The following is a 19,075-nucleotide window of genomic DNA, read 5'->3' on the forward strand; positions in this document are numbered from 1 at the left end:
TATTTCTTTTTCCTTTGAACAGTGCCACCTTATTTCTTGACACTACTGTAAACAGACTTACCACAGGAACTGGTTTAGGGAGCTGCTGATTCACAGCATCAGCAACTTCAGTTCTTAAAGCTCTCCTTAAGAGGTAGAACAAGCAGAGCACACAATAATGGAGATTTGGAAAAAATAGGGGTATAAATAAGCAAGGGGTATAAATAAGCAACCACACAGTGAAAACCTGGGCAAAGCTGCTACAAGATACTGAAAGTTTCTAGGCTTGGTAATACACCACAGATCACAAGACAGTTGCATTCTTGGCTGAGTACGCCAGCTTCTCTCTCTGATCTTGCAACAGAATGTTAATGAGACCTACCTGGAAGGCTCTAAAATTTAGGGGAGTACTGTTCTGGCAGGAACTTACTGGTTAGTAAGTCATTCTGAAACACAAATTACCTTTACTGTAAATGCACCTAAGTAGTTAAAACACAAAAAACAACAAACAAACAAACCAAAAACCGAAGAAAAACTCCAAAGCAAACAAACAAAAACCCCAAACCAAACATCAACCCAAAAAAACCCCCAACATACAGATCTGCCTCTGGAGAACTGCAAATAAGAAAAGCCGGTTAGTCTAGCAGCCAATCCTGTAGCACAGGAAAAATGGAATTTTTTCAATTCCTCTCTCCTTTATTGTCAGCTAAAGGCTTGGTTGATTTCGTCAGCTAACTCAGTGGGAGAATAGACTGGACTTCCCTGAAATATTCTCCTGCCACAAAATTTCTGTATTGCCAAGTACCAACAGTTATGGTCAAAAGAAGTGGCTCTTTGCACTGTAGTAAGAGAACAAAAGTCAGACCCCTGGATTCTACCATGCCAAGAGCCACAGAAATGTTGGGAGAAAAAAAGAGAGACAGAAGAGCTTCCCAGTAAGGAGTCTGGTAATGAGACACAAACTACTTTATAGCTTCAGTTCATTTACATGCATTAGTAATTAAAAAATAGCTGTTTGGTTGGTTACATAAAGGAAGATGTGGTCACCAGTATGGTTCTTTATCAGCCAAATACTGCAGCATAAGCCAACAAAAAGGCAGTAGAGCACAGTAACTAGGGCCCTTTGGGCCCTACCAGAAACAGTGACAAGAAAGGTGAAACCATTCTGATCTAAGCATCACAGGCAAAATGAGAGGGGCCAAAGCTAATTTAGCATTGATGGTACCACCTCACATCATGGATGAGATGTATGTAGTAAGTTCTAGAACCAAAACTAAAGTCCAGGGTCAAGATCCCAGACTATCATCTGTAGACGATCTAGGACAAAAAAAAACCCCTCCCTCTGTTTCCCTGGATGGACAGGGAATGTACCCACAATTCTGGAACACCTGCAGATCCCAAGAACAAATAAGCCTATATCATTACAGCAGTGCAAGAGAATATATGGAAAGAAACCCCCAGTTTTAACAGTGTGTATTCTTCTGGTTTTGTGCAGCAAATTGCAGACTGAGTTTTCTCCTCCTCATTCCCATGTCAGGTACAGGATCCTTATGCACATTTTTTTTAAGTCAACCACCAATTTTGCACATTGCAACAAAAAATGACAAATTCTCCTTTTAAAAGGAAATAACTGACCCTAATCACAAGTCTCACACAGACTTTCATACTATTAAAACTATATTTCGATATACTGAGAACAAACCCCAGGACTCTCAAAGCACAGGACTCCTACCATCCTTAACACTCTTCCTTTCTCCAGGCCTGCTTCTCTGAAAAAACATTCACCCACCCAATTTTTGCCTTATCAGGAACCTGCTACATTCCAAAGGGCTGTGCTCAAGGTTGTAAGGTTCTTTTCCAGGCATTCTGCTGACTGTTTCACTGCCAAACAGAGCCCTTTCCAGGATGTACTTTCCTGCAAGAACTCAAAACTCGAGGCATTTCAACAGGGTTACACAGCACTGCTGACAGAAAGCAGACTCCTGTTTACTCCAATCAAAGACAAAAAGTGTGTCACTTTGTGTATTTTTAAAACCAAGAATTAATAATTGATATTTGCCTTCACACAATCCTTTACTCCCAAAGCAAATCAAGTTCAAGGGATACATTCAGCAGTACAGCTGTCCCTAGGGTGAGCCACTGGACACCTGCAGGCTGTGCAAGGAGAACAGCTAAAAGAACAAGAGTTTGTCCTTGTAACAAGGTGCTGAGTCCTGGCAGGGCAAGGAGACTTTCCAAGCGCTGTCTGAGTTGTAGACAGCACAGTGTTAAACAGCAAGAATGGTTTGCTACCCCCAGTTTTCCCCTACAAACATCAACTCCTCCCCACTGCCTATGGCACTGGCTGACATCTCCCAGGCACACTTGGTATGCACACACAGACAGGACACACTCTGACAGGTTTCATTTGGAGCCATCTTCAAGGACATCTTAAACAATGCAGTCAAATCCACTTAAACACCCAACAGAGTATCAGAATAAACCTGTTAAAAGGATTATTCTACATACCAGTTGATTTCTACAACAGTTGCATTTGTTGTAAAAGCCCTTTAAATGAATACAGCTGAGGAAATCACCTTGGGGCTGAGGCAGAGCAGCAGCCAAGAACAAGAAATCAGCTATTTTAAAAGGTTCTAGAGAAGAGAACCAGACCCGGCTCTGCTGAGTTGCTCCAAGTGCCTCAGATAGTAATCCTATTTCGGGAATATAGGGACTGCTCTGGGCTCAGTGAGTCAGCAGGGTGGGGCAGTTTTTCCCCCATGTTTGTGAACTGAACAGGAACAGAAAAAGCAAAAGAAGCTGGAAGCCAGAAATTTAGCACCTGGCTGGCGTACAGGCAGGAATTCAGCAGAGTTAACCCAGAAGAGTTCACAAATCTCTGCAGAGCCAGCAGTCACAGGTAAAAATAGAAGTCTTATCTGGGAGTCATGTAAGCATTCAAAATTAAATGAACAGAGAAAGTGTAAAGATGTTTCAATGCTGGAAGCTACATGTATTTCTCCTGGTGGTGACTCTTGCCCTCTCCTTATTCAAGATCTGATTTCTGTCAGATGGTGTGATTTTTAAGCAAATCACACCATCTGACAGAAATCTTAGTTCCACTGTTAGGCCAGGACATGACATTTTATTTTTCAAAGCAAACAAACGTAAAAAGGCCTACAAATGACCTCTAAAACACCACTTTCCCAAAAACACTCACAAAGGGAAAATATTCACATAGTTGTAAGATGTAATTCTACAGATGTCTCATTACAGTAATTACATCATAAAAAATGACATTAAATCTTAGCCCATGAACACTCACACACACAGAGAGAGCAACCAAATTACTGAAGGAGGTCCACTCACCTCTAAAAGCTGTGCTGACCTAGCATCCCTCCTGTGCTCCTTTCAGATGATGCATGACCTAAACAACCTTTTGGCAGAAGCTGGTCACCTTTTTAGGTCTTAGTGAAAACCAGTAATTGTATCTTTTCTTCCATTTCCTCCTGGTCAGAACCAGTCAAAGTATTTGCTGATGTAATAACTGAAACCACAAAGTACCTACGTAGGCAACTGGAAAGGGAGTCATTCATACAGAAAATGGATGTCATCAGGCACATGCAGTCACAGAGCTACATTTTCAGGCATCATGTCACCAGGATGTCTCCAGGTCTGTGTTACTGCAAATACTCCCATTTTCTGTCCTAGCATTCCACTTGAATTTATTCTACAAAGCAATTTCAAATATCTGCAAGCTCTCAAGCAGCTTTTACTCATTCATTCTCTGCCAGCAGCAGAAACAAGGCATCATCCTGGGGAAGAGGTACTCTGCTCAAAGGACACCCCAAACCTCTTTGTGAAACCCCAAAGCAGCTGGATAGTCATGAGTGAAATTGCTGAGGTTAAACAAGATTTCTCAGCATTAATGCTGCACTGTTATTTGAATTAACAGCCCTGGAGTCACAGGGGAATGGGGCTTGAAGTGTAAATTGTCTTTCATGGCATTACACTGTGCCCCACCACCACCCCATCAGTTACTGCTCCTGCAGCAACATTTGTAGGAGCACAGATTAGGATCCATGCTTACAGGGGGTTTGTGCTTTGGTTGAGTGAGTTTTGTGATTTTCGTTTGATTGATTTTGGCTCAGAAAAAACCAAACAAAACCCCCCAAAATGCCACAGATAAATTCCCTGATCCAGTTCCCAGCGTGAAGCCAGAAATGAGCAGTTGTTGGCACGGCTGACAGGGCAGCAGGTCACAGCATGAGGCTTTAGCACCAGAGACAATTTAAATCAAGATTTAGCCTCAAGGGGCACAATAAGAAAATACTGGAAGACATACACAGATACATGTTATATGACAAGGCAGCTCGTGCTTCAAATTTGAAGCAAATAAACCAAAAGAAGGAAGAAGTAGAAAAGCCAGAGATTAACACATAAGGAACAGCCACAGCCAAGGCAAAACTCCCAGATTCTGGGCTTATTTACTTTGAGAGGAAACTGAATGAGTTAATGTGAACACAGAATTAAGCAGAAAACAAGAAATAGTGGAAGCAAGCATATGAATTGTAGAAGTCAGTGAAAGGGCAAGCCCTCCAGCCACAGAAATCAGGTTTTTTTCCACTGTTTTTGTTCTTTTTTTTTTGACAGTACTTTCCCTTAAAAGTTAAACATGGATACAAAACAACTGCTAAACACATACCTATAGAGGAAGTTAATCAATTTACTAACTAAAGCGTGATCCAGGAGAAATGCACCAAATTTGATTCCAGTACAGCTCACCAAAATTCAGCTAAAATCCTGAGTTTCAACAACTCAAAAGACTGAGCTGCATATTTCCTCATTAACATACTTGGAAATTTATTTATGCAAAGCACTATATTAAGATAAAAGCTTGCTATAAACCTAAGGCTGTTTTTCTTTTTAAGTTCTCTTTTCATTCTTTACATGTGTTTGGAAAAAAAACTTGCAAATGACTCGTTTCCTTCCAAACTAAAAAACACAACCACAAAGCAACCAGTTATTAAAGACTATTAAACAAGCCTTTTTCAATGTGCATCAGCCTTACATGGCAAGTGCCTATTAATGGGAAAACCAGTTTTAGCATCAGAATGCTTCCTTAACCAGATGTTGGTCTAATTACAAAGAAAAGTTCCTTATAAAGTTTAGGTAGAACTCTGTAAATCTGCTTGTATCTTTGCATCAGTGCATATTTGCACATGCATTGAAGCCAGTCTGAAACACCTATATACAGAATAAAATATTCAAGTTAAAAATTCTTCCTCTTCAGGTTCTTCTTGCGCACATAAATATTCAGAACACATTTATGTAACAGATGATCAGGTCTCCTTCTTTGCTTTAAGTGGAGATGCTGAGATCTCTAACATGCTCAGGAATGGAGGACACTAACTGGAGGAAGATGTGTAACCCTTTATCTGCAATAGAAATTTTATGATGTTTACCTACCAGCACAGAACAAAGCAGAGCTTAGATCACATTAGGACGTGTTTCAGTCTGAGCAGAGACCACAACAAATTATGTATAGGTCAGTGCTCAAGGCTGAGTGAATTTGGGGTAGCCAAGGTCAGGCCTAGGGCAGGTTTGCTGAGCACACAGGACAGGTCAGTGCCACTGGAACAGCCCCATCACAGCAGGGTGTGACACAGCCTCAGCTGCCTGCAGACAATGGCCCAGGGGAGAGGAAGGCACCTTCTGCTGGTGCCTCAGATACTGCACAGACATAACTGACAAATTTTTCTCTCCATGAATACTGCAAAAGCCCTACCTAACCAAAACTCATTCTGAGAGAGTCCTAGCTCAGAGAACTGGGCAAACTGGAAAGAACATATTTGATGTTTTGATGTAAATACCATTTTCTCACTCTGTCAGGCCATTTCCTCTTCAGGATGGCAGATGCAGCATGGCTAAAAGAATTATTAAATAAAGTAAAAATGCTTCCCAAATTACATTAGTGTTTCCATAGCACCTAAGCAGGAGGCATGGCAGATACATATGGCCAGCTTACACAGTTCTCCAAGAGGTACAAGAAACTTCAAAACAAAATTACAGTTTTGAACTGCCTGCCCAGCATAGCTCAGAGCCAGCTCTCAGCCACATCAGTATTGCTACTGAAACAGCACAACCTGCATGCATGTCAGTTCTAAAACATTTATAATCTAAGCCTGTGAAGACCCTATCAGGGCTTTTGAAGTCAGAGCTCAAGTTCAAACTTCAAAATCAAAGTATCTTGGGAAATTCTGGTTCAGGTAGTTAGTTACACAGAAACAAAAAGCAAAACTAGAATTCTCCTGGCATCAGCAAGACCTCTATCAAGTCTTTCCCAAGACATTGTTAGAGGTCTCAAAAGTAGCCACTGGTGTTTTCAACTATTAAAAAAACCAAAATAAATAATCCAAGCAAAAAACCAAACAAACAACCAAAATTTGTTAAGCTCTTCTGCTTCTTCCTTGTTTCTTATTCCAAACGCAAACCTTCTTTCCTGAGATTTTTTCCTACTGAGAACACTGACCCTTTTAGCAATACAGAGGAACTGGTAACAGCAAGCTGACTTCAGCTCTGTGACTGCATATTTCACTCAGTGCGTACAGAAGATGCAAAATTAATTTGGATTAGCAAGGGTCAAAGTGGTGTTTAAATCCTATGTAAATATTTCTATATACAGCAGTGTGGTTCTCAACAACTACAAAAGAAAAGGCTTATGTGTTTGTGGAACTGCTCAGCTGTGCTCAGCAGGACCTTCAAGAAATCCAGCAAGTCAAACAGAGCAAGTGCCTCTCCAGAGCTAAATGGGTGCAGTGACAGGTCTGCACTCTCTTCACTGTGGGTTAAAACACCACTCAAGAATACAGGGAAGTGAAAAATAATTGTCTTCACTGTGGCCTCATATAAATTCATAAGATATGAGAAACCTTCTGCTTTCACATGAAGCAGAACCCAGCCCTCATCTGAATGGCAAGAGCACCAGACCATGTAAACCATCTCAAAGTTGCAACCAGTCTCTCATCCCTGTCATGCAGTACAGATCAATTCAAGAAGGCAGTCAGGCCTGTAGTTCAATACACCACCTGAAATACCAAAGGAAAACCAGGGAATTTCCTTGATCCCTATCCTCTGAAAAGAGGATGGGGACCATCAGCCAGGTCTGCCAATGGCCCTTCTGCCAGAAAAAAACTGAACTGTTGAATAAGTGTAAGACAGCAAATGGTTTCTGGGTTCCCTGTTGAGCTGAGCACTCACTGGCTCTTCTGGATAAACTCAAGGACTAAACACAATCCTCCTGGTCACACACCAGCCCCTCACCTGATCACACACATGCTTATCATGAGTTCTGTTAGAGCAGCATCTGCCTCTGGGCCCATTACAGTCACAGGTTTCAAGGGAAAGAGAGCAAGAGCAGACAATGGGGAACACAAATGAGTTATTCAGTATACTTCATTTCCCTGAGTTAAGTTCCTCGGGAAAGATGCCAGGGGAGAAAAGGCTGAACAAAAGATTCACCCAAACAATTATTCAGGTGACTTTTAAGCCCAATGTATTGCTGACATTAAGTGCACCAGCTTTCTGTCAGAGTCAGAAGCAGCTCTTGAGGGCCCCTGAGGACCTTGCTTTTGTGAGCTGAGAGGTACTTGTTCCAGCTTAGGAAGCCCTTGAGACAATACTCTGGATCTGACTAAAACATTCTGCTCCTGATAGCCATTTACCCCAGATCAGGAGCCACAGATGATCAATACTAGGACTAGAGAAGTGGTGGGTGTCCCCAGGCTAAAGAGACTATTTTCATCTGACAGCTTGTCAGATTCTTCTTCCTCCTTGCAATTCAGATTTCACTCATCAGCTTTCTAAGAAAACCAAGAAAAGTAAAACAAGGAATGGACTGTAAGATGTGCTCTCCTCACTGCAGCCACTGATGTAGTGCAGGATGCCCCTCACCTATGCAAGACACCTTCAATCCCAGCTAAGCACTGGCTTTGGTATCCACCACAATTAGGCTTAGGTGACAGAACTGCAATAGAACTTTGCAACTGGGTGTTCTCTGCTGTCTAATCTAGAAATCCAAATAAGTTATTGATACAGCTGGCAAACACAGATTTATTCATCCAAATAACATGATTTCCTCCAAGACAGCTGAGGCATTATTGTGTTTTCTCAGAACAATGTCAGTGATTTCATCCCTGTCAGACTGATAGGTCCAGTGACCACCTCAGGAGAGTGTAAAGCAAAAGTGTCCTACCCAGGGAAGGGACTCCCATACTTGTTCTACCTAAAAGGATCCAAACAAAGGGGACAATTTATAGAAGTGACAGGCAAAGACAGGGGAATCCAAGGCATCCAAGTCTTCCAACAGTGATCTACTGTTCTGAGCATATTATTTTCTGAAACTTCATGTCATAATGTCACTTCAGGCCACTATAAAAAAATTTCCGGAGCAGCTCTAGGTTAGCAGGAAGCAGAAGTGAAAATGAGGCAGTGAATTATGAGCTGAGGCAGCTGGACTAGCAGGCACAGAAACAAGTGTTCTGTGCCTTGGCTCACTGTAAGCACCACAATCTAACTCCTTGGGGACATCCTGAGCCCAGCCATGAGCCCATACCCTGCCATGTAACTGCACTGCAGCAAATCAGTGTTGTGACTGTGTGTGACACCTCCCTGCTGACAGCAGACCAATTACATTCACTTTTTAGCAGCTCAAATACATTTGGAGCCTGAGGCTCCAGGGAACAAGGTATTTTCCTTCATAACAGATTACCCTAGGAAGCTGCTGGCCCATTTCAAAGGAACACACAGATGTGGCTGTAGGCAAATGAGGGATTTGGTGCTTTTTGGTGGCTTTTTGTGTGTTTGGTTTCTTAAAACTGATCTAACAACAGCCTGCTCCAGCCTCACCCATCTTGTGGGTTCAAAATGGGCACTCCTTCCTTAGCTCTGCAGCCAAGGGAGTAGGTAATTGCTGATAACAGAGTAGCTGGTAAATACCCAGCAGAGAAGGAGCTGCATTTCAGTGTGGAGTCTAGAATATTCTGGAGTTCTTAAGAAGTAAACACACACAGTGAGCCAAGGCTGAACAGTGCACTTCTCCACACCTCAAGGAGAGGAGCTGGAGTCCAAGCACACAAGTTACTCACTATTAAGGAACTCCTCCTGCCAGGGCTGCCTGCTTAGATTTTAGATAATACTGTGTGATCCACAACAGCCTGCCATAGCTGCTGCTGTGCTGTTGTCATAGACCAATCTGCAAGTAATTTGTGGATTTTGGATACTTCAGAAGTTGTGCAGAAGCTCCTGAAGAGGATGGGATGGTTTCGAGGGCTTTAAAAAAATATATTATTTTTAAAAGAAAGAAGGATGTGGGGGATCTACTCTTCTGGAAAATAATCTTTCTTCTCCACAAGACAAAATAAATATTTTTTAAAAATACCGCCTCACCCAGTAGTAACAGATTGGTGAAATGACTGAAAAATAACAAAATAACAAAAAGTGACAACTATGCAAAAGGCCTGTAACAGCAACAGGCACAATTCAGCAGTACAAACCAACACACTGAACTTTAGCAATTCACTCCTCCTACAGGGCACTCCTCGTGGATTCTCACACAGACTCCTCGTCCTCGAGTATCTGTGTAGCCATGGGCAACTACCTTGACTCCAGCTGCCACATTTGGGCAGAGCCTCCTCTAAAGCAGAGACTCCAATTACATTTGCAATAATCTGATTACTACATGAGCCATAACCTGGTTAAGAAAGGGTCTGAGGGATACCATTCTGGCACTTAGGGAGAAGACAGGGAGAGGGAGACGTGCTTTGTTGTTTTAGTAACAGACAGATCTGCAAATTGAGCCAGACTTTGTGACAGAAATACAACACATTGTCCTACACAGGACACTTTAACTGTTTCAAATATATACAGTACAATTTGGAAAAAAAAAATAGAGAAGTTATGGATTTGTAAAACTGTCTCAGTAGAAGGACAGACCAACATTCAAGGATTTACTTACAGCTTATGGTTATTTTCATATCACTTGTAATTTAAAGATATGATCAGGAAAGCAATCCACTTTGTCATCAGAGAGCTGGCCAAAACCTGCTTTGGAACCCAAGACACTCAAATTGGTGGTTTGGAAGTCCTTCATTCATATGCTCTCACCCAAACTCATCCATGCCAGCATTTCTCTAGTCACTTGCAGCCTACCCCTCCATCCATCTGCCATTCAACCTGGACTGGAACATCACTTATTTTCCTACATGTGCCAGCAAAAGATTACTTATATTTCACCAGGGGAAGAACAGGATCAGACCCTTATTATTCTTTCCATGCTTATCTGACTGAGCAAAACAAATCAAAGAGGAGACAGTAAAAAAACCCCAAACTGCTGGTCTTGGTTTCTCTGGGGAAAAGCAAGCTCCAGATAAGCTGTGCCTCCAATCAACACTCTGATTTTCATGAGCAGCAATATGCTTCCCTGTGGTAATTGAAATGGAGCAATTCTCAAACAGCTTGCCAAGTCTCACCTCATTAACCTTTATGGACTGACCTCCAAAATTCCTTGAAGCTGAAATACAGGTCCCCCTTGCCTCTGCATGATGGCTGTTTACCCCTAAGAGGTTGGGGAGCAAGGGAAGGCATTAGAGAGCAAACTGCTAAACAGGCTAGAACTGGAAGAGGAACTGTTTTCAGCCTGTTACTGGGGCCCAAACCTTCACAGGCTTAGGCCTCCTTTATTGGCCCTTCTCTCAGGTAGCCTTCAAAGCCAAATTTGGATTACAAATCACACCCCCCACCCACAACACTCCTTTTAAGAGTCAGTATATAGCTCTAGTATGCTGCCCAGTAGTCAAAAACAAGCATTTCCTAACCCACACTTGAAGGTTTAGCAAATTTTCTAATTAAATCTTAATTCTGTTACTCAGGATGCCTCCTTGCCATTCCAGTGAACTAATTTTATTACTTTTGCTCAGGTCTCAGTGAAACTTTCTGGTGGCAGTGAAAAGCAAGCTGTCAATGAAGGAGTGACTGAACACAGTACTTAGCATTTTATCCAAATATCCACACCAAAGATCTTAGACAAATGGAAACACTTAGGAAAAATGGTAGAGCAATTAGTTCCACAAATTAGCAAGCTCTTAGCTTTCTTTTTCTCAGCATTAGCACGAGATAGCATAGCTATAAGAATTAAGAATATAATGTTCCAGTTTTGCACCCTGGAAGTCTGTACATGGGGTCATGTATATTTACACTAAACAATAAAAATCTTCAAGATTAAAACCACATCCATTAACTATAGATAAGACACAGGAGACCAAAGCTTCACTCACCAATATAATTCACTGCTTTAAAGTCTACACACACAAGTAAATCACTGCAAAAGTCACTGCAAAGCCAGGCTCGAGCCCCTGGCTCTGTGAAATCACCTGGCTCCAACAGCTTTGTATCCAGCACAGCACTGCAGTCTGCCCAGCACAGTATGGATGCTGCACAAATATCCTGTGGCTCTGGGGCTGCTTGGTCCTAGCTCAGCTCCTACACCACTCCCAAGCTGCCAGCCTGCACTGGTAACACATTGCACCTGCCCAGGCACAGGCCACTGCCAGCCTCCAGAAGGCACAAAGCCTCTTGCAGCAGTGGCAGCTCACAAAGTGAGCTCATCTCCACTGCCAGAGACCCCTCTGGAACTGCTGGAAAGGCTGCAGGGAGGACAGGCAGCTTTCTGACCTGCAGAATTGACAGCTCTGTCTGCTCACTCCATAGGAAAGGCAGTCCCACTCTAAACTCCCTGTCATGGACCATGAAAATGAGCTTCTCACAGGCAGATGAGGGGACACCAGCAGTCTCCAGGGCTCTCCAGTACTAGACAACTCCTATGTGGATTGGTTTACTATCCCATTTCAAAGGTAGGTGCTTTGTGACTGCAGAAATACCTGATCTAGGGGGAACATAAGGAAAAAAAAATAAAATCTGTCTACATGCTATTATTTCTGGTAGGCCTGAGGTAAACATCAGCAACTCTCTGTGGAAGAAGGAACAAAGCAAACACTTCAGAGTCCACTATAGTCACTGGGGACATAAAGCAGCTCTGAATATTCTATTAAACTCTGCTGTAGGGAAAGAGAAATCTGGAAGAGAAAGAGGGAGCTCTTCACTCCCCCCAACTAAGAGGAGTGGAGTGGTAGTGCAAGCATCCTGATAATCTCCAAAATCTCAAAAGCCACTAAAACACTGAAAAGCAAGGCAGGGTGGGGGGTTGCATTTAAACAGCATCTTGGCATCAGTGCTCCTAGGAAATCACTGATGATGACAGGAAAGAATTAAAACATGTTTAAGAAGTAATAGCAAAATGAACTAAACAAGTGCCAAGAAAACTTAAATTGCATTATTGATCCAACGTAAGTCACAGATGGAAAGCAGGACCTATGGCCAGCAGGCCTTAAAATTAACAAGCAATCTGCACATTATAAAAGTTCCTACATTTCAGCTCCTCAGAAGGAAGAATCTCTACAGAGTGGACTGAAGACTGCCTCAGCTGCTCAAAGGGAAGTTGTGCTTCTGAACAACAGCAACAGCACCAATATGTTGCCTCAGGAGTCTGCAAAAATCCCACAAAGAACTTTTCAAACTACATCTCAAAACTAAAATTCACAGAATACAATACTGGGTGGAAAAAGTGCAGTTAAGAAACTTGTCTAAGCTCTCAGAAGATGCAAATAACTCAGGAAGCAAACCCTTGCAGAAACTGGTACAGAACAAGGTCCTCCCATGATGACACACTACATGATCTCTTGGGGCTTTACAAATAAGTAGTGTCAAGCTTGCCTTAAAAGCAGGGAATTCAGATGCTTGCCTATCTGGTCAGGCATTTGAGGCACATAAAAACTGAAGACCCTACAGCTCTAGGTAAGCAGGAGGTTTAAAATGGCCTTCTGTTGACATAACAGGAGCTGTGAGGTTTGCAGTTCACATGCATAAATTCCACTGTTCTTTCCCTTCCCTACAATAAACTCACTAAAAAATAGGGAACGTTCCATGCTCTCCAGAAAGGGACATTCAGAACTCCCACATTCAGTAGAGGCTAAAATAAGTAAAACCTCACTCCAATGGAATTAAATGACACACATCCCCAAACTGACCTCACATTGAGCACTGTGGTGGTTGGTGGCTGTCTAGAGAAAGAGCCTGGCACGACTCTCTCAGAGCACCACCAAGTCTTCTCACGTGAGCAGAGTCAGTCCTGGGGCACCTTGAGGGAGGCAGCTGTGCAGGTAAATATTATTTATGTGGACTCCATAAAGTTTCCATGTTATTATGCAGACAGATAAAATCATTTCACACAGAGTGAGAGAACACTGATTTTATACAGCAAGTTCCAAAGCCAAGCAGCAGCTCCAGTGTGCTCTTCATTAACAAACTGCTGTCAGTTAAAAACTATCCCAGCTGAGGCCATTGCAAGATCTCACTGCTTCATAACAGTACTGTGCAACTTTCCCCTTGATCATAAGCAGAAATGCACAATGGGTGACTTTTCTCATGTATATTTCTGCAACTAATGTTTTACAGAAGGCAGAATTTTTAAAATCTTGTTCTTTCTTCACAATCATAGTAAAGATATTCAAGCTTAATGCAAAGTTAAGATGTGATTTTTTTTTTCCCTATTCCCACTACGGGAAATTAGTGATACATAATTAATCCTAATATCAATATCTTTGCCCAGGCTTCATTAAGTACATTTAATAGAAAGTACAGCTACTACCAAATCTCAACCCTGAAGCTCTCGTGCTGCTCCTTGGAAAAAACTGAAAGCCTATTATACTTGGTCTGCTTTAATGCTTTTGATAACCCACCTCCAAAAACCCAGATTCAAATTTTGGCACAGAGCCCATCCACTTGAGAGTTACATCCTTTTTTTGTAACACAAAATCAGGAAAACATCACTTAACTGTGAAGTCATGAAATATTTTGGACAGAACAGCATGTGTCTGCTGGCCAAGCTCAAGGGGCACTGGGACAGATCCAGATGGAAATTTCACACTGCACCTGTCCACAGCACACTCAGCTTTACTAAGGGAAGAGTGATCAAAGGCAAAGCCAGAAAACACACAACAATCTGAATACACAGGGAAGTCAAGTACTGTTGAGTAAACCCCACTCGATGCTAATTAACATGAAGGCTGGCCAGAACCTACTGTGATTGAAACTTGCACTCTGTTCAAGCAAAAGTTTAGGGAAGCCTGGCAGAAGCAGTGACTGAACCACAGGTGCTGGAAAATCTGTCTGGATCTGTGAATGGCTTGGGTACCACGTGGGCATGGAGAACAGCCCGCAGCAGAGCAGGGTAGCTGGGAATGGGAGCCAGCCAGATAATCACACAGTGCTCTCTCAGGCCTTTTGTTTGTTTTATGAAAAGGAGGTGCTGCCAACTGGTTTCAGATCAAAATTCATCCCAATCGGGAAGGAAAGAAAAATCCTATAAAATGATGCTCAGCAGAAATTAATCAGAAACACAGCCCTCCTGAAGGCTGTGTTGGTAAGCCTTTTTGGTTAAGTAAAAAGTTGCCACCAGCTAATGTGCAAGACAGTGCTGATTAGCCATCTGGTGAAAGTTCCTGCTAAGCTTGCCATGTCACCCCCTGTGCTGAGGAAAGCAGAAGGTGGATCAGTTACATTCTGTCCTTGCCTGCAACATGTGGTCATCCTTAGGAACATGACACAAAGCTTTCCAGTGCATCCAGGAATTGTGAGTGTTCTGACTTTTCAGCTGCCTTTTTTTTATCACTGCATCCCACCTAAATTATTTAAAATAAAAATTACCTACTGCCTTTTTGAAAGCTGAATTTATCCTCAAGCATTATCAACCTTTGTTATTTTTACCCCTTTGTTTCCTTCTGCAAAAACTGAAATTGCCAGGAGGCTTCCAAGTCATCTAAAGAGCATCAGTAAACAAGAGCAGAGACAGATGGCTGAGCTCAGTTCAAATGAGCACAAGACTCAGCCTCTCCCCTAAAACCCAGGAAGAATGCAGCAGTCCCAGAAAAAAAACAGGGATGTCCATCCAGTCTGATAAGGGAGAAGTCACTCTGAGGAGGTGCAGAGCTTCCATGTACACTGAACACGAAGTCCAGCCTTCCAATAACACAACAGGATAAGAGGATGGCAGCACAGCACAGGAGAGTTCTCTCTCCACTGTTGCTCCCAAAAGTATTGCTGACAAAAACAATCAGCAGGGAAAGTGAAGCCAGGCATCTCCTTCGAGCAGTTACTCTTCTGAGAAGTAACAGAGCAAACTCTGACAACCTGAGAAACTGACACCTCTGACAGGCCTCTGAAATCACCCAGTAATACAGGAATTTGGTCCCATTGACAAATAACATATTAATCCCTTATTAAAATGAGAGATTCAAAGAAACAAAGAAAACCCATGAGAGAACTCACAGATTTATAATTAAAGAAATCTGTCAAAACAAACATTCCTATTTTCTTCATTCCTGGATTTGATTTTCATTTACTGCGTAGGAGACTACAGATATTAGCACAAAATACTATTTACATTACATGCCTTGCCTTGCTAAAAAGGTTCAGACATCCACATACATTCAAAAACAGCATTTGAATTAATACAATTCTTGTGTGCCTCTTCCACCTATAAACTCACTGTGATTCCACAGACACACCTGCATGCCTGAATGAGTTACATAAAAATGGATTCAAACACTGCCCATTCTTCCCCAAATGAGAAGTTTTATTCTGCTGAAATTTAGTTAACATTTTCCCCTCAGGGCTTCCTGATATTCCAAGTTGTTTCTTCACTCAGCGATAGCAGAAAGCTCCAAGAACAGAGCTGCACAATCATCACCTCCAATCAGCTCTAATTGAAGGCTGACACGAGACAGAACGAGAAAGTAGCACTGCAATTAATACAGACAGGAAAAAACAAGACTGTGGGAGCAGCATCATTATCGGTAAAGCTCTGGCAAAACCCTCAGGTTGTGGCTTGTTGGCACACTACCACCTCTGAGGTAGAGTTTAACTACTCCATAGCACACAAATATGAGGGAGGGAATAAACTGGCAGTGAATTCACCACAAATGGTGAATACCTGTTGAAGTTCTGGCCTCTTCTTAGCTCAGTGTTCAGACTGAAAGTTTAAGAAATTATTAACATGGGACTCCACTGAGCCTCTCAAAAGAAGCCTGAATCAACCCTTCTGGGAATTCAGACTGAATTCCTAAAATGCAGCGTGACACATACTTCTATAGGATCTTCCTAAACCAGCAAAACTACAACTCAAACACAGAATTCTCACATGAAACAGTTGCCCCCTCACAGTGATTCACCCAGGGTCTCCCATTCATTTCCAGGATGCCATTCCCTGCTTGATACATTTCAAAGACTAAGCAAAGAGCTGCTACACACCTGTATCCCCGTGGAAACAGCTGTCCTGGTGACATCTCGCAGAGGGCAGATCTCCATCACTCGGCCAGATCTGACCTGTTTTCCTTACACCCACAATAGTGGCCTCAGACACGATGACCTGCTGCTGCCGGTGCCGCTTTTGAGACTGGGGGGTTGGTGGGCTGCTGCTGTCAAAGGACTGCTGGGAGTTCTGGGAGGGAGAGCGGCTTTTATCCCGATACATGCGGTACGTGGTGGGGCTGGGGGAGACATGGCTGGACTGTCCTGAGGAGAAGTCTTCCTCACTGGAGGTAAGGTTCTCATTAGAGCTACAATCAGGGGTGTATCCTCCTCCAATATCTTCAAAACTCCTGGGGGAATAAGATCTCCTGGGCCACGTGAGATGTTTTTCCTGGTCAGGGGGGCCCTGATTCCGCAGAACAGGTCCTTTTCCTTCTCCTTCCCCCATCATTCCACCAACATAGATACTCTGATAGGGCTGAAAGTCCATGGGCTGCCAAGGTGAGCGGTTGCTGCCATTGGCATTAATCAGGTTATCTTTAAGAAACTTGGAGTTCAGTTCAGCATCCTCATATTCTCCATCATAGCCAAAGCTGCTCTCTGAGGACCTTCCCCTGTAGGCAGGCCTCTGGAACTCACTGAAGCTGGGTACCATGCTAGAAGGGAGGGAGTGCAAAGATTTTTTGCGTTCCATTTGCATGGCTTGGCTACCAAGGGAGCTTATTTTGTCAGAAACATCTTTATCATTGACCTTTACAAGACCCTTCTCATGGTGATACTCCATGTTCACATAAAAAGGCTTTTCAACAACATCCTTGTTATCGCCAGGAGAGTGTGAATTAACCTTTTTCATTCTCTCAAAATTGGACCTTAGGGCTGCCACACTGGTGCTGTTCCCTCTCTCCTTAGGTTCAAATGATCCCTCCTTCTCAGCAGATCCCACCAGTCTGCGAGTGGAAGCCGATCTGTGTTTTGAAGGAGAGCCATCAGTATCACAGCGATTCTCCATGTCTTCCACAACTCTCTTCAGTTTCTCTTCACCATAGTACTTACACCTGTCCTGCTCTCCTTCCCCGTGGTGGGGGCTGTCCAAAGGTGACAGGTCTGACCCATCACTCTGGGTAGACAGCTTCCGCATAGAGGGTATCCTGGGTTTGAACTTTTCCTCCCCGTGATGTGACTTGCTTTTTTCATATTCGTCTTGGTCAGCAGACTGCTGATGATGCAGGTCCTGGATCTGCTGCTCTGCACCCCCTTCAGGCAACTGAGAAACACGTTTAAAACCCCATCTCTGTCTATCATAGCTTTTTTTCTCCTTTGCCAGAAGAGTCTGCAGGTAAATCATGCGGAACCTCTCCTTATTAACCTCCATCTCCAGTCTCCGGATAGATGCTTTGCACATCTCCAGTTCCTGTTCAATGTCTCCCACAGATTTCAGCTCCATCTTAGGAGGCTCAGAGTCTGCAAACTGTGCTTTCCAAGCCTCCACAAACCCCACAGGGTCCACCATTTTGCATACGGGAGTAAGTGGAGAATACGAGAAGGAGGCTGGAGAGAAAGGTGGAAAGAAAAAACCAACCGGATCTCACATGCAGAAGCAGAAACAGCTCGGGCAGGGTCAACTCAGCGCGTCTCTTTCGCGGTCCATGCAGGGCACTGGGAGGCAGGCAGCGATCCTCTCTCGCAATCGTCTCTCCTCCCCGTCTCCTTCTGCTTCTGCCGGCCCTAGCCCCGCGTACACTCGCTACTCTCTCCCCGGCATGACTGATCGTTAGCTGGCGAACAACAATGCTCCCACCCCGGCGATCCCCCAGCACTTCAAAGCGCGTGGACAAAGGAGCGGGCTCGGGGCGGGGGAGGGAAGGTAAATATCGCCCCCCACCCACCTCCTGTCGCCGCCGTCCTGGGCACGGTCCTCAGCGCGGCCACGCTCCGGAGCCCTCCGCTCCGCGCTCCCTCGCCAGCCCCCGTGTTGTGCTTTCTCTTTCTCTCTCCTCCTCTCCCCCTGCCCCTTTCCCTGTCTCCTCCTCCCGGCTATTGTGCTGCGCTTGGGGCGCACACAGTCCCCGCGCGGGCGGCGATGCGGCGGCGCGTCCCGGCCGAGCTCCGCCGCTACCCGGCGGTGCCCGAGCGGCCCGCGGCCCCGCGGGAGCCCCCCCGGCAGCGCAGCCCCCGCTGCCCGCGGCGGCCCATCGCGGCCCGGCTCCGGCGGCGCTGCGGAAGGGGAGGGGAGGGAAGGACCCGGCGCAGGCACTGACACGGCGCTGGGGCCTCTTAAAGGGGCAGCCGGGCCGGCCGGGCCGGGGGACCCGCGGGGGTGGGTGGCTCCAGCGCCTTCCGCACGGCTGTCCGTGAGACAAAGGCAAAGTCCTGAGCGGTCCCGGCCGCTCGCCCGTGCAGCCGCAGGCCTGGGCATCCTCACACCGTACAGAGGTGACCACAGCTAAGACTGATTAAGAACATGCCATGCACACAGCCCTGTGTGCATAGGGAGGTATCCATTCCCGTCCATACAGCCATGCCCTCATATATTATGTATAAACACCAGCACGTCTCTGTGCTCTCTCTTGTGTTCATAGCAAGGCTCTCCCCCCAGGCATTGCTGCAGCTCACCTTCAAAGGTCACGTTTTCCCCCACTCATGTAAGTGCTGGTTAGTAGCATGCTTGCCAATCCCTCAATCCTACCTTCCTTGC

The 19,075-nt window shown here is 44.3% G+C and overlaps 1 protein-coding gene across 1 annotated transcript in view; it reads right to left on the minus strand.

Annotated features, from left to right (window-relative positions):
* BCR (BCR activator of RhoGEF and GTPase) overlaps nucleotides 1–18,494 on the minus strand; it is a 100,407-nt gene extending 81,913 nt beyond the window's left edge. Inside the window, exon 1 of the mRNA XM_009092257.4 lies at nucleotides 16,381–18,494. Within this exon, the coding sequence (XP_009090505.1) occupies nucleotides 16,381–17,890 (1,510 nt within the window). The 5' untranslated portion in view covers nucleotides 17,891–18,494. The remainder of the gene's footprint in view (nucleotides 1–16,380) is intronic.
* Nucleotides 18,495–19,075: the final 581 nt, after the last annotated feature.

The sequence above is a fragment of the Serinus canaria genome, chromosome 15, assembly GCF_022539315.1.
Source record: "Serinus canaria isolate serCan28SL12 chromosome 15, serCan2020, whole genome shotgun sequence".
Lineage (NCBI taxonomy): Eukaryota > Metazoa > Chordata > Aves > Passeriformes > Fringillidae > Serinus > Serinus canaria.